The sequence below is a fragment of the Equus asinus genome, chromosome 18 (genome assembly GCF_041296235.1).
Source record: "Equus asinus isolate D_3611 breed Donkey chromosome 18, EquAss-T2T_v2, whole genome shotgun sequence".
NCBI classification, from domain to species: Eukaryota; Metazoa; Chordata; class Mammalia; order Perissodactyla; family Equidae; genus Equus; species Equus asinus.
The window spans coordinates 2,810,821-2,837,306 of record NC_091807.1 but is presented as its reverse complement, the minus strand read 5'-3'; the positions used below and the strand labels follow the sequence as shown (position 1 = coordinate 2,837,306).

The 26,486-nt window shown below is 37.3% G+C and overlaps 2 protein-coding genes across 3 annotated transcripts in view; one reads left to right on the top strand and one right to left on the bottom strand.

Annotated features, from left to right (window-relative positions):
• CHMP2B (charged multivesicular body protein 2B) overlaps nucleotides 1-7,299 on the top strand; it is a 26,634-nt gene extending 19,335 nt beyond the window's left edge. For both annotated transcript variants that reach the window (XM_014828850.3, XM_014828851.3), the window contains 3 exons: nucleotides 2,632-2,734; nucleotides 5,281-5,387; nucleotides 5,579-7,299. In XM_014828850.3, the coding sequence (XP_014684336.1) occupies nucleotides 2,632-2,734; nucleotides 5,281-5,387; nucleotides 5,579-5,689 (321 nt within the window). In that variant the 3' untranslated portion in view covers nucleotides 5,690-7,299. The remainder of the gene's footprint in view (nucleotides 1-2,631; nucleotides 2,735-5,280; nucleotides 5,388-5,578) is intronic.
• POU1F1 (POU class 1 homeobox 1) lies at nucleotides 7,026-26,486 on the bottom strand. Its single transcript, XM_014828852.3, has 6 exons — nucleotides 26,221-26,486; nucleotides 23,293-23,364; nucleotides 15,638-15,862; nucleotides 13,373-13,537; nucleotides 12,557-12,617; nucleotides 7,026-11,696 (listed from the first exon to the last, which is right to left on the bottom strand). The coding sequence occupies exons 1-6, from the start codon at nucleotides 26,360-26,362 to the stop codon at nucleotides 11,486-11,488; spliced, it is 876 nt and encodes a 291-aa protein (XP_014684338.1). The 5' UTR covers nucleotides 26,363-26,486; the 3' UTR covers nucleotides 7,026-11,485.

Here is a 26,486-nt window from a genome sequence, read left to right as displayed (position 1 = left end):
GTTTATTTTAGGAAGATGGTGTATACGGTCAGTTCTGGTTGTTTGCAGTAGTTAATGTTCTGTCAAGTTGAGAATGCTGTCAGTGAATATCGAACCATTGCTCCCAGGGGAGATGCAGGGTCGGGCTTAGGTTCCTCTGAGCCTCTGCTCACAACATTTGTTGACTGATCTGTCCCTAACTTTGTTTTATGTGCATTTCTGTTGAAAGACTCCGTATTTAATATATGCCGGTGATGTGTTAACATTGAACTCATGGTCAGCAGACTGTGACTTCTGCCTGAGCAGAGCTCATCTAACAGGTGTGTTTTCTTCATGAGCGCATCACAGCCTTCTTGCACTCAGGACACTAGACAACACTTTAGTGCCATGCCCCGGGGCCGTTTTCACTAGCAAAATCACCAATAAAGGCACAAAAACGTGGCACTAAATAGACCATGGGAAGGACGCTTGTTTACAGTATGGGAGCCGAGGCAAGAAGGCAGAGTGTGGCCTCGCTTGATCTCAGCTGGACATGTGTACGTGGGGTGACATGAACTCTTGGCTGCTCTGCGCCTGAGCCCGAATGAGCAGGAGCACTGCAGGAGCACTGCGGGAGCACTGCAGGAGCTGATGGAGGGTGCAGATAAGCCAGGGAGTGGGCAGATTCACGGAGAGGGAGTCCAAAACAGTGAGAGCAGTTCTACTTGTTTCTTAGACCATAGGTCACGGGAAAATAGAATTTGTCCATCTTAGGTACAGTAAGAAGAGTGACATGTTATGTTCTTTAAAAAAACAGAGACAGTTTCAATATAAGTTTTATTCTGTCAGTTAGCTTAGCCTTAATGGATCTGAGTGGAAAATACATAGTTAAGGGAAAAACCTTTTGTTTTCCTTTTTTGTTTTACATATGGACAGAAATAAACCTTTATCTAATTTGGGGAAAAGATCTTGTGTTTTGATCACACACCTGGGTTGGATAACCTTTCAGTTCTGCTGAGAGAGGAGACTACTCATTTTGCAGTTTTCTGCAAGTTGTCGGCTAGGAAAAGGCCTAATGTGGTCCTCCATATAGAGATAGCTGAATTGGAATTTTCACTTAAATTTCTTAGAACTGTGTTAATTCAGCAAATATTTGTTTAGATCCTAAAGGTAGGAACTATAAGTGATGGGGATGAAGTGGAAAGCAAAACCAGGCAAGGGCTTAACCTGTAGTAGATTATAGTCTATTTAAAAAGCAGCCCGTTTGAGAGGGAGTGGTCTGCACTGATTAGGAAAGTAAGTTCTGGAGCCAGACCACTTGGGTTCACATCTCACTCCACTTAGTAGCTGTGTGACCTTTGACAAGTTATTTCATGTTTCTGTGCCTTCATTCTCCATTTGTAATATAGGGAAAATGGTAGTATCTACCACATGAAGATTGGTCAGATTTAAATGTCATTTAACTTTATTATATATAAAGTGCTTAGAACAGTGTCTGACATGCAGTGAGGTTATGGAGGCACTAACTGTTCTTTTATTATCATTGTCATCATCATTGTTGTTAGCCTTATTTACAGTAATAATATAAGTTGCAAGTAAAGTGATATAATTTACACCAATAAATACGAAATTTCATCTATAGTGAGTAGGACAATAATAATAGGGGTACCTGATCTAATCTGGAGTGTCAGGGACTCCGCTTCCCTAAGAAAGTGTTATATAAACTGAAATCTGAAGTGCTGATAGTGAAAGCAAATGGAGAAGAGCATTCCAGGTGAGGGCCAGCATATGCAAAGGTCCTGGTACCGGAGAAAGCATGGCACATTGAAGGAAATGAAAGGGCAGTGTGGCTAGAGTGCAGTGGTGCAAAATGAGACCAGCTTGTTAAGCAGAGTTCAGTTGATGTTTGGTCTCATGGGCCAATTATGGAATTTGGCTTTTAATGCTAAGGGCAATGGAAATCCACTGGAGAGAGAGGTATGTGTGAGCTCGTGGGGATTGGGGGGAGTGTAGTGTCATACTGAAAAGACTGGTTACAGCATTGCATACGGGTTATCTGAGAAAAGACTGTGTTTGCTTCATAGCTTTGAAACCCATATGTTTTATATTGTATAGTGTCTTTTACTACTGAACTTTTATAATACATTTATTTATTTTATATATATAAAATGTTTTGGCCATACTAGATAGCATTAATCTCTTATAATGAAATAAGTTGTGAATATAAAATGTAAGACAATTCTTTTCACGTTTTTGTAAGTGTGTATGCTAGGGTATCCTTTTTAGTTTAGACATTAAATGTTTAATGAAAAATTTTGTAAAAATTAAATTAAAATTCCTTTTAATTTAGACAGTCTTGCCACATAATAGGCAGATGTAGTTTTTCCATTTGAATAGCAGTGGGTTTTATGTTGGCACTGTTTTTTATTGCATAATTTTTTGCCTACTGTTCAGATGAGGTTTTTCACACAGGTCTTTATTATATAGATGTTAAGCAGATGGTTTCCAAACGAGTATGTCTTTTCCTCCCAGAATACTTAGCACTCTTAGTTTGCTTATGGCAGGATGTATGTCTTTAAAAGCCCGTCTCTATTTGATATGCTCCCTTTGGACTGATGCCATAGTAAAACTCGCGTAGTCTCTAGCTAACATGAATCTTTCATATGTTTCAAGACAATGCAGGCAGTTAACAAGAAGGTGGACCCGCAAAAGACGTTACAGACAATGCAGAATTTCCAGAAGGAGAACATGAAAATGGAGATGACTGAGGAAATGAGTAAGTTTAGTAGCTTGTAATGATATTTACAACTTTCTCATCTTTGAATTAGCCAAGTTTATTTACCAGCAACCTCATATCCTCATCCGTGAAAGCACAAATGTTGAAAAAAGAAATGGTATGTCAGCCTTCTAGACAGAGAGTCTATATTGTAACTCCAGTGTGTTTTTAAACTGGCAATGTATTTAAAATTCTATTTATGTTTAATTGGAGGAAAAATGTAAAATATATTATGCTGTATTTCTCTGCCCTGTTGGCCCCAGCAGTTGTACTTTATTGAGTAGTGGACCCACACCAGCTTGTGAGTACAATGAGTCTTGCTGGGATGGATTAGGCAGTTTCAGAGTTGTGTTGATTCTTTTGTTCTGTGGAAGATCTCTTTGTATTGGAGGTAGAGACATAGTGGAGCTCTTTCATTCTTGTTTGTTTTTCCCTCCCAAAGTTATTTAATATTTAGTTTTCTTCTTTTTGAGTGTAAACTGATTGCATGCTGTGGTGGAATATGGAGAATAGAAAGGAACAAAGCATATTAAAAAAATCTATCATCACACCACTCAGGTATAATTACTGTTAATGTTGTATGTTTCTTTCCTCTATTTTCCCTTATCTTAAAATAGTTAGATCGTATTACATGTACAATTTTGAGCCTCATGCTGCTTTTAAAAAGCATAATAGTATAACATAAGCATGTACTCATGACCTAAAATGTTCTCTGAAGTTTGTTTTTTTTTGGTGAGGAAAATTGTCCCTGAGCTGACATCTCTTGCCAATCTTCCTCTTTCTGCTTGAGGAAGATCGTCCCTGAACTAACATCTGTTTTCTTTCCCCAGAAGTTGTGTAGGTGCCAAATGGCAGAATGAGACTCTAATCGAAGGCTCAACATTCACTTTATTTCTTCAGAGATGCTATTCCATTTTTTTGTTCTTAAGCTCTTGTCTTTTCTATATTTATTTTATACTATCAAGCTCACACAAAAAATCACATTGTCAAATCATGCTCATACAAACCAGAGACCAAGTTTTATTAATAATGTCAAAGCTACAAGCAGTTAAGATGTACATGCAAAACAGAGAGAGGGCTGGGACATCCCAAATGACTCCCCCAAACTTTTCTTCCCTTATCAGAAACAGCTCTTTGATCCAGATTAACAGACAATGTGTCCAATGAGATTTGCTCATCCTCTCATGTGGAAGGGGGCCTTTAGGTTATGAAACACCTTAAATTTCTACCTCAGATGTAGATTTCTACATCTACCTAAGGTAACATTTTCTAGGGAGTCATGGCTCATAAACGCATAGATTGTAGGTTCGTTTGCTATGGCAGTCCTAAACCAAGGACATCCTGCTGAGAGCATCCCATAGACTAGGACTCTTTCGCTGGCAAATATTGATCTGTTTATCAGGAGCACGATTAGTAGCGTGCTTATGAGGAGATCAGAGTGAGTTACCTGTCTTTCTTGCTTTGGGGGCGTCCCCCAGCAATCAGGAGAATGATCACAGGCCACCTGCCTAATGCTTTCCCTCCCAGCCATTTTCCATCCACACACCTTAAATAATGACCACACAGAACTTAGTCTTCCTTGTATGTGGCCCTGTTGCCTTTCACCATGTCTTTGCTCATTCTCTTCCTTCTGCCTCTGTTTGGTCAAATCCTGTGCGTCCTTCAAGGGCTACCTCACATGTTGGATGTAATCTCTTCCCTGTGAAGCTTTATAATCATTTATCTTTTCATTTACACAATCTGTTAATTTTTTTCTTGTCTACTTAATTGTAAACTACCTAAGGTCTTCATCGTCTCCATGTATCCATCAGTTCTCTTGCTACTGTGGGCCAAGCACTTAGTTTCAAAGACAAATAAGACACAATTCCAGGCCTTCAGAAATTCCTCCCACAGCTCCAAAAATGCTGCCTTGTATCCAGAAGGCTTTCTCTACACATTTTGGGAAGAAGGAAGGAGGGAGGGAGGGAGGGAGGGCTGTAGCAGTAATAATCATTGCAGGGTTAAATTGGACATCATTCTTGGGACAAGTTTAGTAAAATATTGAACCCTAGACTTTGTTAGAATGTTCTCCCTGCATCTTGAGTGTAAAGTAAGGAAGCTGCAATACAGTGCACAAAGGATAAGTTGTCTCCCAGCCGCGTCCAGGGTGTTGATTCTGTATGTTCTTCCAGGCTCTGCTTTACAGCCACCAGCTCCATGGATGCAGTTTGTGGAAGCCTATTTAAAAACTTGAAGCCTGGAGCTGTGAATATCATAGAGTTCTTGTTTATTAAAGAGAGAATTTTCTAAAAATCTAGAGCTGACTTGTTTTATTATAGGATAATTTGTGTTGAAATGAAAATTATTCCAGATTTAGTGCCTCAAAAATGTGTTTGACATTGAACTTCACTGACATTTGAGTGACTTTTGTAGTTTGTTGGTTCACCTGAGTTTACCCTTGTGTCATGTGCAAAATGTGTACACGTAGTCGGGCTGCCTGCTAAAAATGCAGATGTGACCTGAAGTCTGTTTGAGAGTAACTGCTGTGTTTCTCCCTGTGCCCCAAGTCAATGACACACTTGATGACATCTTCGATGGTTCTGATGAGGAGGAAGAAAGCCAAGATATTGTGAATCAAGTTCTCGATGAAATTGGAATTGAAATCTCTGGAAAGGTATAAACGTCTTTTTTGCTCAGTTGAAAATAGTTTCTACCACTTTTGTCACTTTAAGTTGTCCTTTACTGTGAGGTGCGTGTTTTTATATTTTTTGAAAGGTAAAGGAAACCTCTTTGCAGCTCATCTTTTATGTCCTAGGCCAAATGTTTAATAGTGCGCATTTTTCTCTTCCCCTCTCTGTACTGTAGATGGCCAAAGCTCCATCAGCTGCCCGAAGCCTACCGTCCGCCTCGACGTCGAAGGCCACAATCTCCGATGAAGAGATTGAACGGCAGCTCAAAGCTTTAGGAGTAGATTAGTCAAAAGAGCCACAGTATTTTGCTTACGTATAATTTAGTATAAACCAGGCACAGTGCAAATTCCTTTGACAAAACACATTTATTTTGTAAAAATGAAGACCATGAATAGACAGTCGTTTCCTAACCCATGGCTATTTTGAATCTTTTGCCAAAGAATGACAATGATCCAAAAATGAGAACAGTTTGGATGTTAATTAGAATTATTTAGGAGTGATGATGTGTAAAGGTTGACTTCTTTTCTGCATGGCATAGAGAAATTATATTCATTACTTCGTGTAGTTTATGTTCTAAATCTTTTTACAGTGAATACAAAATCTTGTTAAAGCCGCTAGGCACCAACTTTAAAGAGACTTGTAAAAATATTAAAAGTGTATCATTAATTCTGTATCTGTTGCTTGTCCTTTGTAAGCGATATGTGTTATGACCATAGGTGGTTCAGCTGCCAAATTAATTTTAAATGATCTTGAGGAAGAGTGCTACTTAAACATCTGTCTTAACATGAAAACTGTCACCAGCTTTTCTTCTTTTTTTTTCCTTTGGGGGAACATTCTAGCTGGTAAGTTTATTTCCTTCCAAAATGTACTTGGCACCTGCCTTAAACAGCACAAGCATATTGTCCACATCTTTGAATTATTTTAACTGACAGAAAAGAATTAAATTTTAAACTAAAATTGAGTGCTCTGACAAAAATTATCCAGGCTCTCTTTTGTAAAGCTTATAAGAGTAAGTTGGATATAATTAGTAAAAACACTGAATTGATAACATTTGATAGTAATAAAACAATATATTTTGGTCTTTCTTCTAAGAACTGAGGGAATTTCTCTATATGTGCTATAATTTTAATCTCCATTTAATTTTGAGCTGTGTTAATGTGCACATTGAACACTCTAAATTGAAGCCATCATTCTCAACTGAGTAACACTACCATAACAATACTTGAGACCTAAGTTTTAAAATAAAAGTTAGCATTTTTTTTGGTAAATGAAAATCAACTGTGTCAGAAATTACTGCTTAAATGTGTATTAATGTGTTAGTATTTTTTAAGGTAAAGTTGCTATGGTATTTAATGTATGTATAGAAAGTGAGAAGAAACGAAGTGGCAGATTAGTTAGAGATAGGATTTAGAGTTAGGTTAGTTTTGAAAAATGATGCTGTAATATATGGGTTCTAGGACATCCCAGCATAAACACTCCAGAGGAGATCAGATAGGTGTAACCGGGTTAATTTAGGATGGTGGGCATTTTGGACTAATATTGACAATGCAAATCCATTTCAGTGTAAATCCACATGTACATGTGACAAATGGATTGGTGGGAAGGAGAAGTTAAACTATATAGTTTGTAATCCATAAACCATTTTATAATGTTCAAAGATGAGGTTCCATTACTGATACTCTTAAACACAGTTACCCTGGACATTGATGGGTCAAAACATTTTACTGGATTATGGAATGTTAACCCAGAACTTGTTTTGATTCTTGGATGTACATAATAATGCCAGCTAACTTTGTTTACTTTCTTGTTTACATGTGGGGGCTTTTGGTTTTAAAAATTATTTTGTTAAAAAAAATTCAATAAAGAGTTATTGCTGTTATGCTTTTCTTTTCCTTATCTCTTTGACTCTATTTTTGACTTCTGCTAAAGTTAAAATGTTTATGCATATCTAGAAATTTTTCAAAAGAATTATTTTTATTATTTTCTTGGAAGGGAAATTAGGTAACTCTGCTACTTACATTTTAACAAAAATTGTCCTTTAAAAATTAGTAATTTCTTGGGCCGGCCCGTGGCCTGGTGGTTAAGTTCAGCATGCTCCACTTCAGCAGCCCAGGCTCGGTTCCTGGCACGCACCTGCACCACGTGTCAGTGGCCATGCTGCGGCTGTGACCCACACAAAATAGAGGATGACTGGCACAGGTGTTCGCTCAGGACGAATCTTCCTCAGCAAAGATAAATAAATAAACTAGTAATTGGTACAGGACTGATGTTTGTGAATGGAGTAAGCCTATGACTTGGTGGTTTCACGTGAAACTGATCCGATAATTCTTCTCCTAGAACTTCCATGGGATAAACATTTTTAAATATTTTTGAACAGATAAGTCTTAGTGATTTCTTTCATTTCAGTCGAACGCGGATGCCACAGAGGACTTTGGGACCCAGAGGAGAGAGGAGTCATTCTGATTTGGCTACATTTATAAAATGCTGTGGTGGCAGTTTTCACAATCACTATAAATTTGTAATGTTATGCTGTCCTTTGCTAAAAATAAGACTTCCTTTTGGACCGTTAAGATTAGGAAACAAGGATTCTTACACATTGAGTTTAATGAAAATATTGGGTTTTTTTAAACTTGCTTTCCCTAACTTCCCGTTTTTGGCAAAAGGATTTCTGTAGCAACTATATTCAAACAAGAGGTTGCCAATAGAAAGCAGAAGAATAAAGCAATTTCTCTGTTACCGAAAAGGATGCAGCCCAACATCGTATTCTGTACTGGATGTAAAAGTTGCGGATGGAAGAGGCTTCAGAGAAGCAGAATGTGGTACAAAGATGTCGATGCTAGCAGTGATAACACCTGGTCTTAGAAAACACAAAGTGGCCATCTGTCAGGTGCTGATGCGGTGCAGACTGTGCTCTGCTCTGAAGAGAGGGCCTAGTTAGGGCCGGGGCTAGTGGGCGGCCTCAAGCCTGACCCTGTAGACCGGAGCGGGGAATCTGGCAGCCTGTGAGCCTTGCACTATTTGACTGCACAGTGATGTGTATTTTATCATTTGCATTTAAATGCCTTTAGGAGAAGCCTGCACTCCCCCCTCAGCCACATGTACATTCCTTACTAGCCCAGTAGCCACGCTTGAATCTGATCTCTGTGTGTGTAATTTAAATATGTACTTCTCTTCATACACTTCTATGTTAAAACTGTGTCCAGGTCTGAAAAGAGACCTGTGGTGACCGTCTCCCTTGATGCCATTACTCTGCACAAATAGGTGTTTGCAGCTACAGACAAACAGATCAGCTTTCCAATTTCCCCTCTTATAAGCGAGTCTCATGAAGGGATTTAAGACCATTCTTTGAATCTTAGTTCCTTCCAGAGACAACTGGATTAAATCTGTCTTAGGGGAAGCCTGAGGATTGTGAAGGCTGACTTCAGGTACCCTACTGTTGGACATCACACATTTCACCCCCACTCCCCGCCATCCTCCCAGGAACTGGAAACATGGGAGCGGCCCAGTGGTGTGGTGGTTGGGTTGGTGCGTTCCACTTTGGTGGCCCAGGGTTTGCAGGTTCAGATTCTGGGCGTGGACCTAACACCATTCATCAAGCCACACTGTGGCAGCATCCTACATAAAATAGAGGAAGATTGGCACAGATGTTAGTTCAACAACAATCTTCCTCAAACAAAAAAAGTGGAAGATTGGCAATGGATGTTAGCTCAGGACCAATCTTCCTCACAAAAAAAATACCACACACATATGTACACCTCCCATCCCCAAACACTGAAAATATTTCTTTAGATGACTCTTACCACCATTAGAGATGGAAAGGTAAACTATGAAGTAGTTTCTCAACCACCTCTACCAGGTAAAATTAAATGTGCCAGTTGGTGTAAGCGACAACAGGTCTTTCCATTTTAATGGACAACTCTACTGAATTCCTGAAGATTGATCACAGAGGAGCTCACAAGACCATCACGATGGACGGCTGTATGGCTAAAGTCACCTTTTGATGTTTATTCCCAAAAGTATGAACATAGACACGGCACAGTAAGTTACATTTGTCATTTGTTTAAAATTCTAAACATTAACCATTTTCTGTTTTTAGAAAGGTCAATATCTATTGAAATATTAATCTCAATGTAGTTAGAAAATAGTCTCAAGACTCATTAATACAAATGAGTTAATAGTAAATACCAGTGCATTTGCAACTAATTTGTGAATAAAAAATAGCAATAACTAAAGAACTGCTATGTCAAGTGTAAGTATTGATTCAAAATAATTCCTTTTAGGGAGAAACATGGGTTCCCAATGCTAGTTGTATCTAAACTTGAAAAGAATGACCTTAATGGATGAATGTCTGATAATATTTTGGTCTAAACATAAATTTGTGGTGGTGATGTGATATATACATGGCTGTTTTTGTTACAGAAAGTAAGGCAGGTTAAACATCCCCAGCAGATTCATATTTAAAGTGCAACAAAGTCACTATTCTAGATTTATATTGCATTACATTTTCCTTCTATTTGCAAGTTTCGAAGATGTGCATGTGTGTATTTTTGTGTGTAGATGGGTGTGTGCATCCTACCCTGCCTCTTGCAAACTAGAGAATCACTTCCCCAGTTAATGTGTGTGTTAAGCAGGGGAATTATCCAGAGAAGGCACTTATACACCCACATTGCTGAATAATTTGGAATTTACTCTTGAATAAGAAAAGCCATTATAAGTATATTGTATTTAACACCTCCTGGGTGTTACACGTGTGCTTAAGCATGGATGATCAGGCCACTGAAAACTGTTTTTTTTGTTAATATGTCAGTTTCTAGCCATCCAGTTAATGGTGATTATGTGTGCACAAACATGTATGATCTACGGAGACTGTGGCCTGTATAATGCTTAGTCTTTATTAATATCACAAAAAGCAGGCGACTAGACAGTATAATTTATTTAGTGAACATTCTAAATCAACAATAAAATTTGGTCTAATTGTTCCCATTTTTGGTGTATAAAATAAGTTAGATAAACATTGCCAGCAGATTTACATTCAAAGTGCAAGATAAGGCCGGTTTTTGATATTGATATCACATTACGGTTTGCTTCTACCTGCGAGTTTCCAAGAAGTGCATTCTTATAAATTAGATCTCTCCCTTGAGATACGATTCCCTGAATTGAAAAGCTCAATATATGAGACTTTCCTGTTAATAATAACTCATATTCTAACCAATTCAACCAAAAGTGATAGTCTTTTTTCATAGGATCCTAGATGACTTTCTGGGTTGTGAGGTTTCAAAAATAAATTGCGTAATTAAATTAGGCACCCTTCAAGTTTGAGGCCACACGCCTTCATTCATTTAACAAATGCTGCATGCCCTGTATGAGCAACTGCTTTCCAGACACTGGAGAAGCATCAACAAACTAGCCAGACAATTCCTGGCTCTGTCAGAGCTGACAGCAGAGCAGTGTGGGGCTCAAGAATTCATAACGGATATTTTCTATAGCTAAACATCAGAAAAGCCTCTTTTGAAACACTCTAGGCGCTATGCCCTAAATATTAGCTTCAAAGGTGTCACTTCTGATTAAGATCTATTCCTAAATGCAATAATACAATTCTAAGGTACCTCTGGCTCTTAAGTGCAAAAGTTTTAGTTCAAACAAACCATTAGAGCTGATGGTAAGTAGGACCCTGGTGAAGGAATTTTCTAATTGGATCTTCTCTGGTGATATTTGTTAACTAGGTGACGTTAGTGACTGAAATATTAAAAAGCTAATATACAGCCTTTGAGGAATGAACCTTTAAACTAAAAGACCCATGTGCACACTCACATGTGTGTGTGGAGAGAGAGAGACAATCATTGTTTTATTCCTATTAGTAACTTTGGCTTAAAACGTACAATGTGGCTTCTGAGAATAATTATTTTAAAGAAAATAATTCATCAACATAATTTAAATTGTATTAAAGTAGAAAAGCAAGTCTTCTGCGAAAGTTATTGATATAAAATGAGTTTTGAAGGCAACCAAATAACTAATTTCTATTTTTGTTGGAGAAGAGAAAGGAATGAAAATGAATCAGTTGGCTATTACACAATAGGAGATCTTATCTGCATTCAAGATGCTCCTTAGAAATAGTGAATAAACTCTGGTTCAGACTTGTTTTCACCCGTTTTTCTCTTTGCCTTCGGTTGCAAAACCAAACTCTTACTACTTCTTTCTCCAGATTCAGTTCTTCAGCCATCCGCATGATCTCCTGAGAGGAAGGTTTATTCTGTTCTCCAAAGTGTCTCTCCAGAGCGTCTTTAGCAGCAATACTGGGAGGTGGGGCGAGAGGGGGAATAAAGAGTAAGAATATGTTTTGAGTGATGTTTTTGGCAGATCAAAATTAAGTTAGGTTGAATTTCCTAAACGTTAACATGAAAAAGAAACTTAAAGACTCAAAACACTTTCAAAGCTCTTCAACAAAGATAAACGTAGAATCTATGGAACATTTCGATGCTTGTCTTGCGCAGGGTACTGTTTCCAGAGTCACAGGAACAAGTAGGGGAAACCAGGCCTTGTGTTTATCCACTTTGTGCCACAAGAGGGCACTGACATTCTGAGAAGGAATGGAACGCTTCTGCAGGCATTTCTAAATGTCCCCAGAAATCAAGTAGGGTGTTTACAATAGACGATATAGTTAGTGAACAACTAACCGACCAAAACAAAACCTCCAATATTTTCGCGTTTCCTCTGTGAGCCTCACAGAAATTACAAAAAGACCAACGAACAGTCTCTCCGGTTTGAAATGCAAAGGGTCCCCTTGGACGTGCAGGGACTGAAGTACTGATCACTAGTGGTGTTATTCTTCATAACATGGACACCATGTTGCCAGAGCAAGACTTGTATCTAACGAGACTTGTATCTAACAGAAGAGCGGAAACAGTCGCTCTTCTCAGAAGTGGCTGCTCAGGCTCTGCTTTATCCCAAACTGTGCGGAGCAGAAGTATTCTTGAATCAAACGGTACATACTTTACATTAAATGTTTAAAATTACTAGCCCTCCATTTCTCACGATTAAGTTATTAAATGATGCTTTTTCACCTGTTTTGTCAATGGACTGTTCACCTTACATTTACACGTCATGGTGCACCCATGCTCATTCCATCTGTAAATTATGTTCCTTGCTCTAGTACCTTATCGTTGTTCTCCGTTTCCTTTTCCTTTCGTTTACTCCCACTTTTTCGTTGTACAAAGCTGCAATGGAGAAAAGAGGGATAATTACAAAAACAAAGTAGGCAGTTTTTTTTAAACTGTTAGATTTGGATTTCAAGTTTTCTTTATAAAACAATCTAAAATAAAATTACTACACGTTTTTGTTTCAAATTTTTGCAGTCTACGTCATTTTATATTACAAGCCCCAGAGAAAAATGTTAACGCAGAAATAAATATTAACTTTGCAAAGACAGTTGTCTATAAATTGTATCCTTACATTACTTTTATTGGAACACTTGCTCTAAATGCTCTCAGACCTACTCTTTATCCAGCCTTGACATTAGTAGGGCTAGATAACTTTATCACATTAAATTACTCATCTAGTTTATGTTATTTCACTAGGAAGAGTGGTGTATGAAATGCTCTGGTTACACTAAACTTAGGTTACAAGAGTAATTCATGTGCAATTACTACAGTGTAGCACAGAGGCAAAAAAATCGGGATGTATTTAAAAAAAAAAATCATCTCCCCACTTCACACCCATGCCACATCACCAAGAAGGCTCTCCTTCGATATCTTATTCTCTCTGTTCACCTTCTCCGTAAATTGATTTCTATGCTTGCATTGGCCTTCCTTTTTTATAGTGTGCTAAAATGAGATATTTATCTTTGATCTCAGAGAGAAAACCAAACCAAAACCAAACCCCAAAGCTCTCACTGTAGTGTCCTCCTCCCAGTTGAAGCCATCATCTTTTAGGTTAAAACATCACACAGCCCTCAGAAATAGCGCTTGGCTACCTCCTACTTGCTCAGCCTCCTCCAGCCATTTGGATAGGATTGCTTTCAGTTTGCACGCATTTTTAAAGCTGAGCTGCAGGTTTTCAAATCGGCAGATCGTTGTTTGGCTGAACTCAGAGCCGTGCACGGCCGCCAGCGCTTCCCCGACGTTCGTTTGGGTGTATCCTGGGAAAGGACAACAAAGACCGTCAGCTTCCGCTTTTCATGAAGCGTTCATTGTGGTCCATCATTGCACAAATCTGTGCATCTTCCTTTGTCAGCTATTGAATACTGCTTTTAAGAAATATATTTGTTGGCAATTTAAAGTTGTTTAGTAAGATTCAGTGTAAACTGTCCTGTACTTCAAAACGTATTCCTTCCAGTTAAATTATTTTTTTTCTAGAAGTCAAAAAATTCAGATAGGAACATCTGCCATTCATAACATTTAGTCATATTGGACAGATAAGTCATAAACACCTTATAAACACTTAAAAATTCTTGCCCTATTTATCATTCTTATTAAAAATATCTGATGATATATGCTCAAAAATCTATCGTGTATTAAATATAACGCATAAAATATATGATGATAGATCATAAATATTTTTATCTTAACTGTAAGAATGAAAAATTCAACTATATTTTTGAAAGGTACCAAATAAAACTGAGAATTGTTCTTACTTTCCCTAAAAGCATGTTTATTATGAGAGTATGCTCACACATTTTAGGTATACCTCTGAACACATTCATTATATTATTTGTTGATGCTTCTATCTCCAGGCAAAAGATATTCATTGATTGTCGCAAACGTTTTTAGAGTACAAGCTGATGTAAACCATCAATATAGAATTTGAAATATTCACAGCAAGAGAAATAGCAAACTGAAAATGAATGTTATAGAAATGCCTACTTCTGTGTTTATTGTGACTCCATATTAATTCAGGGCCTAAGGCTAGATGCCTGTATGTACAACGTGATTCCACATGGTGCCTATCAATAAGTATCATTACAAAATTACCTGGGGTTCATTCCACAAGTGCAGAGGTTTGAACTAACGTTATCAATCCATTAAAAAGAATACGCTATTTCATGAATTTAAATCAAAGTTAATTGTCATAGTTATTTTGTGTTAAAAACACCTTTCAATAGAAAATGAGCAAAGGCTACCCGAACAGACAGTTCACAGAAAAGGAACTGCAAATGACAGCCAAACACGGAAAGGACACATTTCAAACGTGACTCGTAAGAGAAATTGAAAACGAAACTACCAGGAGGTACCACTTTGACCTATCTGATTTTCAAAGATCCAAAAGATTAAAAGCACATTTTTCCTTCAACAGCTATTTATTTAGTCTATGTACCAGTCACTATTCTAAGTGCTGAAGATATAGCATTAAGGAGAAAACAAAAATGAATAAATAAATGAAAAACAAAACACTCCTGCCTTCATGGAGATTATGTTGTGAGGGGCAGCAAAAGAGACTCATGGTGGCAGTAAAATTTGGTACAACTTCTATGCAGACCCATTTGACAACATCTATCTAAATTACAAATACACAGACTCTTTAATCAAGCAATTTTGCTTTTAACACTTTTCCTATTCAGATATTTATATAGCTGCAAAATGACATCTAAGCAGTTAATCATTGTGGCTTTGTGGCATAAGATTGGAGACCCCCTAAATTTACCATCAGTAGAGGACTGGTTAAATAAATTGTAGTACATTTATACAATGGAATTTGACAGATCTCTTTTAAAAAAACAAAAAAGCTCTCTAAAACCTAATACTCTAAAAGCTCTCCAAAATAAATAGTTAAATAAAAAAAAATCTGTGTGAAGAAAGAGATATATTTCTTCGGGTATGCATAAGATATCTTTGGAAGGATACACAGGAAACTAGCAACACTGATCAACAGGAAAGACAAGCAAAAGGGATACATTGCCCTGGTGCTCTTTTATGCTTTTGAACCATACGAATCTATCATCTATTCAAAAGTTCAAATAAAATGTAGATTAAAATGGGCATTTCAAAACTTATCTTGAGGTGGGTAAGTTGAAAAAGAGTGCCATTAATTTAAAAATCTATGTATTCAGGCTGTTAAGAACTTACAAGGAAATGAAAGTTTTGCAGATATTCATAATTGGACTAACTTAAGTCCACAGTAGAAACGTAGAATGAGAACTGGCTTGGATTCTGAGCAGAGAATAAGAGAGTGAACAGTCACAGAGTAAAGATTCACAGACCAAGCTGTGTACCCCATAAGAGCAATCTTAAAAAGCACATACCTAACTTAATTCTTCTCACTTTAAATTCATTGGCAAACTTTTCAAGTTCTCGGATTTCAGGAGAATCCATGTCTATGGGCTCTTCAACCAATTTACTTTTCCGCCTGAGTTCCTGCTTGAAGTCAGCAGCTGCGGGGTCCTCTGCCAGGAGAGGCTGGTGCATGGGAGGAAAGCCATGCCCCAAGGTGTGGTCAGGAAACTTATAAAGACAAGGGGTTAAGCTACCTGTGAAGAAGCAAAGACAAGGAAAAGGCCATTTAATTGTCTCCCATTTCTAACCAAGAGGGGGTTTTGCCCAATAGAGCCCATTTTTCAGCTACAGCCAGTCTCGATTCTTAAAGGTTACCAGACATTCAGTCTTCTGAAGCAGAAGTCAGAGTAGCTTAGTATAAATGCGATTACTTATTTTTCACCTTCCCCAGAGCAGCAAAAACAAAGATAATGCCAAAGGAAACAAGCTGGGAATTGCAAATAATTAAAATAGAAATTAAAAAAATCTCTTAGAAGTGTAAGTTTTTCCTCTTAAAAGACACCTATTCTCGGGAATCTGAGGTTCAACTCTAACCAGAATGTATGTTTTGATCATTGAACAAATAATCTGTGATGTTTGTTACAATCAAGGCGCAGGGCTAAGTATTATGCTGGGAAGTTTTCTTATGATCGGGAAATTGATTTTACAATATTAAAAGGCCTCACTGTTTTATCAGTACATACTTAATTGCACTGGGAAATAATCATATCTTTTTTTAATTTAACAAAGGCAGGTAAAAGAGAATTATGAGAACATAAAACAGGTTAATATGGTTAAATAGATTGAAAGAATGAACAGACATTAACAAAAGGTAACTTTAAAAGTTCTATTAAAAAGTCATCAAGAAGATTTCTTAAAAACTATACGATATAATGGAATCTTTTCTGATAAGTTTTTTTAGAAGCAAAAATAAATGGCATAGAGGGCCAGCCCCGTGGTGTAGTGGTTAAGTTTGGCGCGATCCACTTCGGCAGCCCAGGTTCACAGGTTCAGAACCTACACCTCTCATCAGCCATGCTCTGATGGGGACCCATACACAAAATACAGGAAAACTGGCACAGATGTCAGCTCAGGGCCAATCTGTCTCAGCAAAAATAATTTAAAAATAAATGGCAAAGAAGTGTTCAATTCTCGATATGATACGTCAGCACTCACAGTTGATGAAGCATTGAGTTTGATGAAGTGGGTTAAATGATAAATCACAAAAAAGCTAAAAGATCTAATCTTTTTAAATTGCTTCCAGATTTCATTCTTCATTAGGAAAGAAGAGTATATCTCAGTTGGGGAGTGAGGTGAGAGGATGGTACATAAGCCAGATTCCCCCCCATTTTGTTTCTGTTTTCTTCATCAATACATTAAAATGTTTATTGATAGAGATTTCACTTTAACTGATATTAAATGACACATGTATAACCAAGACATTTTGATATAAATGAAATATTGATTAATTAATCATTTTTCTTATGAGTATAAATAAATATTTAAACTAAAAATAAATTACTACATATGCACAGTAATCATTCTTGGAAACTTGCTGAAAAAACATCAAGAGTTTATGCTACTTATAATTTCTCCATAAATACATTCACAAATCAAAGACATTAGTAATAATGTATTTTGCCAAAATGTATAAATCTTACATTATATATCAATATGTAATGAGCAAACAATAGCATAAGTCAGCAAATTGTTGGCTTCTATTATTTATATGAGAATATGTAATTATAAAGTGTACCCTTATCCGACAAACTATATATATTATTTTTGTGAAGCAAAATAAACATGCAAGTGAAAGATTAAACAAAATGACATAAAATAAATTTGGTAGGCTCACAGCCAAAAATATATTTAAAGAGAAACTATTCCTGTTAGAGAATTCATGCTACTTCTGCAAACCAAAATTACTGTTTTCCTTTGTAAAAGTCAGTCAATCATCCACTTTTTACTTTAGTGTGTGGTATATTGGTCAGACCACACAAAATATTAAAAGAGCAATTTTATCAATTTTCAACTTATTGCAAGCTCATTTTTGAAGATGTTTATTGCTTTTGGTGTTCATTTTTTAGCTTGCTATTAATTTTAGACTTCTGCTAGTTGAAATAAAAGAAAAGACTAATATATGTAAAAAGAAAACTGATTACGTTGATTTCAGTATCTGCTTAATGTTTAGCTCAAGACTTTTCTTTCACTTATGCTTTCAGAGTTGGTTCTTATAGATATGGTAAAATCACTTCTTTCATCATTCAAGAATATCAAACATCACTTAATGCACTTAATGATGAAATAGTCTGAGAAACAATAAAAACAGAGAAGAAAATCAGACTGCTATTTGATTTTGCACATTTACTGTAGTTTAAGAGACTTTAGACAACTCATTTAACCTCTGTCTAATTATTTTTATTTCATGTAAGTAATTCGTTGCATATCTTTCACGTGAGCATCCCATGAGGGCCGAATCCGTTCGCGATCTTGACCATGATTTTCGACTTTTCTTGCCGATCATAACCAGGCACTGCTATGAATCCTCCATATGATACTTTGCACTGTGTTCATTGCACATTTGTCATCTTCTGACCTTTACATAAACAAGTTCGGTAGCAAGGATATGTATTTTTTACCCATAGTTTAAAATTTAGGACATTTAAGTGAAAAGTTACATAACTTTCCTCGGGTGCCACAACGAATTAACCATATGGTGGAAACTAGAAGTGAAGTTCAACGAGCGCGGCGACAAACCACATCGAAACCACCGCCTCGTTCATTCCCAGGCGGGGTGTACTCAAGGAAACTGACTTTCCTTTAAAGGCTTTTCCTGCAGATTAAACACGTGTGGCTACATTAAACACATGCTTTCAGACAAAAATATCATTATTTATTGAAGTATTAGAAGTGTGCCATCCCTAGTTTTGGAAAATTTTAAAGGTAGTTTACACATTATAAATACTCTGGATAAATAAATATTTAGAAAATGAATTTGAACATAAGCCCATGAACAGCACACAGAATATACCATGTTCAAAGGTTTGGCATCCAGAGACAAAGAGGAAAATACATGACATGTGATGCGTTTTCATTTTTCATTAAGTGCAAGTATCCACAGTTACGGCGGGGACAGTTTCCCCGGAACTAACTTTAGACAGAAATGGACAAGGACAGTCACAGCCCAGCCAGACAAGCTGCAGTTTCCATCACATGGTCCTGGATTTGGAGGTGAGTGGAGAGTGACTGGTATGGTTAATATGGGAAGATATTTTCTAAATCTTTCTAAAGCCCGGATTATTAAAAAAGGGGGAAAGAAGGGAGGAAGATAAAAGATGTGGTGAGTCATGTGCAGCAGAAGCCTCCTAAACAATTTCCAAAACATTGATAAACCAAAATTGTCTATAGCTTAGACAAGCTTATGCCTAAGGAGCTTGAAGTTTGGCACACTTTTTTTTACAACCCACAGTGTATTTTTGCATGGCAGAGTAATCCACCACAGCCTTTCTGAATTGCTCGGTATGTATCTCTGCGTGGCAGAGCGGGAGAGGAACAGAGGAACATCTTTTACAGCAGGCAGTCGGGAGGCAGACGTCCAGCTTGCCTTGCAGGGCCCTGGCTCAGTCAACCACGGCGTGGGGCAAATTGCTCTTCCGCAGCACGTGGCTCTGCCAGATACTAACCGACAACATCTCTGAGGTTACTGGCTTGAAGCCTGAACGGAACAGGGAAACAGAGGAACACAGTAAAGTCCACCGCCCCGCTGTAGATATGCACAGGAACAAGTGTCGGAACATCTCCCTTTTCTTCTCCCTCGTGCACGACCATGTGAAGCTCATCATAGATTTGAATCTTGATCTTTTCTCCTTTGTGCACTGGTAAACCCTATCCATGTACAACAGGGGTCTTCTGCCTGGTGTGGTAAAGTAACTTTATTTGGAACACAGCCATGCCCACTTGTGTACGAATTGCCTGTGGCTGCTTTCCTGCGACCTTGACTGAGTGGAGTAGGTGAGACAGAGATTATAAAACTCAGGGAAAATATATCACGTTAATGCTGCTGAAAGGGCTTTCATGATCCAGAGGCAAAGGATCGTCAGAATTACTCCTTCCTTCAGAGTCGGCACAAGCAGAACAAGTTAGGGAAAAAGAATAAATAAAAGAGATGAAAAGAAAAGAAAGAAAAAGGAAGACAACTTAAGGATAAAGAGATGGACTCCAAAGCAGGCCTGTGCGTCAACTGTCAGCCTGGTTTCTGTAGCCGTTTGCGTTAGCCCAGCTGGAGAGTGTCCTCTCAGCCAGAATAGTCTTTTCTCTTACTGTCCGCTTCTCATAAAAGAGAACAGACCTTCATCTTCTTGGTTAACCTGCAAACATCAGCTATTTTGCTTTCTTCTTAAAATTAAGTTTTGAATAAGGACTCTTCTACCACATCTTGGGTGGCCACCATACCATCTAACTTGCTGGGTTCAACAGTCATGGCCGTGGGCTCATTTGCTCAGGTTCCACAGGATGGTGGAAGGGTGGACAGCCCGTCGAGCTTGCTCCTAAGCCTCACCCCGCTTTAGACACTGGAGGACAGAAATAGTCTCAGATATCCAGGACTCAGAGTGTCAAGAGGTTTTTGTTTTGTTTGTGTTTATCTAGAAGAGATTATGAATGGCATTTCTAATTCCCTGTTTCCTGTTACCCATACTGCAGACTGTTGAATTATCTAAATTCTCATGAGTGAAGGGGCAGAAGGAATTTAGCTGCAGCTGTATAGTAAAGAGAAGATCAGGGAGGAAGCCAGGTTGAGCTGGGACAAATTTGCCACAACTTTATAGAGCTGTGGTACCCACCTCCACTTGGATATAAAGAGATTGAAACTCAGAGACGTTAAGTGGCTTGAACCAAGTTCATAGTTAGTTCATGGTGTGGCTAATTCATTGCTCCCAATTAGTCCTTCTCTTTGGTATGCCCCCACCTGGACTATGAGGCACAGTGGGCTCATCTGAGGATTAAAGTCCCCCCACCAACCTTAACAAGACTTTAGCTGGAGCCCTTCCCTTCCAGAGCGTTATTAAGTTAATGAAATGCTCAAACAAATGTAAGCATCAGAGTATGAGTAATAGAATAACCACATAAAATAAAGCAATGTCACATCCTTCAGAACATAGTTCTTTGTGTTGCTTCTCTTTTCTATGGCAGACGTGACAATGAGCCTGTCTTTGTTGATGCTGCTAAGACGCTTCCCTGGGTTGTGTGGAAGTGGCTGATTTGATGAACGCCTTGAGATATCTCAGAAAATTCAAATGACATAACCAGGTTTCTCTTGTGTATTTTGTACCTTTGCTCTCTTATTTCTTAATTCATGTGTTTTATAACTCAATTTGTCTACCTTCTCTGGGGATGAAAGCAGGAGAATTCACATTCTCTGAGATTTAATCTTCCATGATGCAAATGCTAATACTTAATATATGTCAAAATGGTGACATTCTAACAGAGTGTAAAGCATATCACATTTTAATGATATCCCTCTCAAAAATATTCAAATATAATCTCTATGCTTTCCATGGTGGGTTTTTCTTTCAGTGACAAAGTATATTCAATTTACTTTCTAAGACGACAGTTATCCCTCCAAATCTTAGGATAACCACTTTGCTCCTGATGTCGCTAACCCAGGCTTTGAGTAATTTTAAGGGGCTTTTCCGGGGACCTCTCCTTTTTAACTGCGATGAGGAAGAGGGTTTGCGGAGTGCTTATTGGAGGAAGCACAATCTGAGGTGCCCGTGGACTCCCCGGGGGAACCTGGGCCTGTTCACGGCCATCCTGGAAGCTGGAAGGATGTCAGAATTCTCAAGCCAGTTGCGAACTCACTAGGCCAGCAGCTGTGGGCCTTGATCTGGGGGGAGGGAGGTGGTGCCAAACCCATCTTAAAGACTGGTCTGTCGCTGATTCCGTCTTGGTGCTAACTTCTCTCCATGGCTGCCTCTTGCTGCATTGAGCAGCTGTCTAAAGCTGCACCCGGGCTCATGGGAGTCACTGTGAGCGAATAGCAAGGCTGCTCCTTCAAGAGAGAGCAGCACGCGGCCATGTGCTTGTCATTCCTCTTCCACAGTCAAAATGGGGCAGCGCCACACAAAGGATTCTGCCTGCACCTCCAGTGGCCAAATGCACATCATTTTACTACTTTACAATGAAAGTAGTTCATCATCAGGAGGGGCTGTTCTCATAACTGTGAATGCCGATTACGAACTCTATGAATCATGAATGATCAGTTTTCAAAGGGGAGGGAAAAAATACAGCTTTCCTTATTTCTTAATTATTAAAAAGAGATGTCAGGACTTACAGGTGATCATTAAGAACATCAGTTTTCCTTTTACCATAAAGGTGAGGATATGAGCTTATTCAGACTACCGCTTGATAGAATGTAAGAGAAGCTAATTTACTCTGGAATATTTTATTTTAAAGTTTTATTTAGTCTTAAACTGAAAAAAATTTCAGAAATTAAAGTTTGGTGAGCTAAATTCTTTGTTCAATTTTATTCAAATTTATAGGCGTATGTCCATATTCGATTGTTTTATTACTTACTCTAGATGATGACAAAACACAAGAAAAGATTGCCCTAATATGTGATTCCTTTATGCAAAGTTTCGCTCCTGCATCACACAAGCATGCACACACACACATGCGCACACGCACACAGATGCACTCATGTTCTCACTGAGCCATAATATTTTTCTCCCTGCTACAGTAATAAATATAAAAGATCAAAGAATATCTAAAAAAGACAATCTGTTCAGAACAAAATTGTGCGCTTTATTAAACCATTAAAACCCTTTCTCTGGCCAGATCCTAAAATTAAGTCAGAAATTTTGTGATGAGTGGATCTCTTCAGCCGAATTTTCTTCTTAAGAAACGTGCTATTGATGCCTTCAGACACACGTAAATGAATAAGAAGTTCATCCTGATTTCATGACGCTCTACTTATCCAAAGGAGAAACAGATGTAAGTTCACCTATTTCAATCTCATTTGAGACTCAGAGGCAGCTCACAGAGGGCTGCCACAGCCTCAAACAACCATCACTAAAGCCACTACAAACCACCCTTACCCTTCAATGACTTGCGAATCTTTATGGACCAAATGTCCAGAAGAAACGTTGGTTGAGGGACATGTTCTATAAAGCCGTGCTGTCTGCTTTGGTAGCCACATGAGCGCTTAAAATGTGGCCAGTGCCACTGAGGAACTAAATTTTAAATTTGACCTTATTTTAGCTAATTTACATTTAAATTTAAACAGCTACATGAGGCTAGTGGCTACCTTATTATTACTGGAGGCAAGCCCACCAATAGCCTCAACAAGTAACCATCAGCAGTTTGACAGTAGTGAATTAGAATGAAAATCGTACAAGACAAAGCACAGGAGTTGAGAAGCGCAACGGCTGAGGAGTGTGTGGAATAGGAACAAGCGGGCGTAACCGCCATGGTCTCTGAAGGCATCACAGAGCAGGGAACATTTCAATAAGTGGTGGTTTTACCAGCAATTTCCTAGGTTAGGAGATTAGAATTTCACAATACACTCTGGTCAAGATTCCCTCAGAACCAGGAAATCCATCGAAGTGTTCCCAAATTCAATTTCATATGTAAAGACAATTTTTCTTACCTGCCATCACGCCATAGGTTGATGACTGGTTTCCATAGTGACAGGAAGGAACAGAGTAATGAAGTCCTGTTGCTGTGTTTCCCAACGTTGTCACCGAGAAATACGTGCACAAACATTTAGGAGTTTGGATCAAAGACAAAATAGACGGGACTGGTAAGAAAATGTATGAGGATTCAAGACACATTCGTTTCATTTCAAGAATACACATTTATGCAATTCTTCAAGTTATATGCCAATAACGTTTCTTATTTGGGGAAATTCTCTGATGAGTAAGTTGAAACTAGGGGTCAATTTGTCTCAAGTAATGAGATCGTAAATCATCAAAGTGAACTATAGCCTTCATTAATTATCCTGTGCTCTATGAACAGCTGACTGACCAGTTTGGACCTTGGCTAATCGAAAGTTTCTGAATTATTGTAGATTCCATCTAATATAAACATTGCAACAAACCTACTAAAGAATAGCCTCTTAAAATTCTTGTATAACATAGTATTATAGAGTGGTCTTTCTGGAAGAATGAACAGAGAAATCTACTATTGAACATGCTTTACTTTTATTTTCCTAACAAATTTCTTCCATCAAAGGAGAAATGGCAGAGCAACTAGCCTCCTATTCGATACAATCACAAAAGTTCCACTAAATTCAGAGGTTTATGAAAAACTTGTGACAATGTATTTATGTTGAGGTCGAAACTATGAGGTTGTAGGTTTTCTGAATGCATGCAATCAATTCAACAATTCTAATGATAAAGCTGGTCAAAAAATAAATTCACTCATTATTGAGAGGCTTATGGTCTATAAAGATTGAATCTATTATATTAATATAAGCTCATTCTTGAATAGTTCTATGCCTTGTGGAATCAATGTGTATTTTGAAAGTAAATTTGAATTACTAAGCTTTCATCAAGCTTTAAACATGACTCACCAAGTTGACCAAAAGCATAGACTATTGGTAATAAAATCACCAGCCAATGTTTCCTTATGTGTTTTATTTTCTCATTTTTCCTTCATGTCCTGAATATAATGGTGAATTTTTAGGAATATAACATACTTATATCTTCTTGAATAAAAAGAAAAGATATAAAGTGTAGAATTAGGATCCTCTGAAAATACTGAGATATAATCTAGTGAATAAAGATGAAGTCTCTCCAGAATTTTCTCTAACTATAGATCAATCTTTAATATTTAAAAATATCTGCACGAATTTTTATGGAACAACTGACATGTAGGATGAACTGGAGCTATTTTACATTAGAATGTGACACATAAAAATCTTACTGTGCATTCCAAAATTAAAAAAACTTGAAGCACATTTAATACCCAAGTGCTTTTCCCATTATAACCAGTATTTCTAATTCCTTAGGCAATTAGATGTATATGATTATAGTTTGATGGAAAAATTATAAAATCAATGCTATTATCATTTAAAACATATTTAGGTCATTTTAACTGATTATTAATTGTTTTACTTCCAAGGTTTAAATACTTTTTGTTTCTCTGATTTGGGGGAAGTTGTATAAAGGGTAGGTTGATTTACTAAATGCATTATTAATTTATTTTTAAATAAATAAGTAGGATTTTGAGCCTAAACTTGTTAAATCATAACCTCAATTCTAAATGTTATTTTCATTCTGGCCAAATACTATTCATGCACAGTAGATTAAACAAGTAATGTATTGTTCTCCTCATCCCCAATCTGTAGAGAGATCTTTTATTTAAAATATACAGTTAGCTAAGTGATAATTGTTTAAATGTATTTATAGCACTTTTTTTGGTAAAAAAAACTTTATATCTTCCAAAAAATATGTTTGAGGATATTTTCATTATTATCTTTTTAATTAAATTATAAGAATCTTTGGTAGATGAAAAAAAATCTTCCCATTAGTGATTTTACCAAAGTCCAGGTACAAAATCTCTAGATTCTTTAAAAGTCAGTTGAAGATTAATGTCAAATTTATATATATGTTTGGAAACTGCATAATAAAAGATAAAGCTCACATCCTCTAACTCAGAATATAAATGTATCAACTCAAATTTTGATTTTTAAACGTATAAGATTTAGTTCATATTTAAATTGTTTTTAAAACAAGTAGAAAGTGAATGGTATATTGTTATTTAGCGAAAGAAATTTACTCAATTCAAGACTGTGTCCATTTATAAATCCGCTTTAAAACGCTTTATTTGTTCCTGTATAGAGAAGGGATGCATTAGCAAGCATACTTATTTGATTGGTTGTATTTAAGACAATATATTTAAATTCCCAAGTTTAATTTTTATTTAAGAAAGTTACATAAGAAAAAAATAAAACTTGGTTAGAGATTGAAGTCTCTTCAGAACTCAATCTTGAGAAAATTTAACTCAGTGGGCTCTAAATGTTATGTACTGCTTCCAACGTTGATTTTCGAGCTTTGAATTATGCTAAAAAGTTACGATTGTTAAAATTATTTAATTAATTTATTCTTTGAAATCCATTGTTGTTGGTATTGGGAATCATTTAGTTGTGTTTATATGGCTTTTTTAGACATGGTAGCAAATGTAATCTAAAAACCAAATAAATCTTTAAGATAAAGAAGTAACGCCTTTTAAACCTTAAATTATTTTAGACTCTTTAGTTTTGTTCCTTATCTATAAAAATTTCCATTAAAATAGTTTTAAGATTAAAAAGAGCCAAAGTCACTGTTTACTTATGTAGAAAACAGATCATTATAATAAAACCAACAGTAATTTAAATTACTACACTTACTAACACTTCCTGAAAAATTTCTTAGGCATTTTGGCTTTTCAAACATCCTTAATATTTAACTCAAAACATATTTAAAATGAAGGAGAAAATAAAAGGAGCAAAGAGATTCTAAACTAACAAGCTTCCAAGCCTCCATTCTGCAGTCTTGAGGCCCGGCCTCGCGCGGACCGCGAGCGGAGTCGGTACCTGTGGACATCACGTTGGTGGCGTGGTTGGAGACCGGTAGGCACTCGGCAGCGCTGTGATGCATGATCAGGGGCAGAGCTGCTGAAGACTCGGAATTCAGAGGCATAAAGCTATCAGCCGAAGTAAAAGGTTGGCAACTCATTCCCACAAGAGAGTAGAAAAATGAGGAGAACTGCTGCTCCCCAAATCAGGGCGTTATTCTATTATCGTCTCCAAGGGCCGTTTCAAATCTCACTCCTGCATACATACATCAGGGAGGCTCTGGG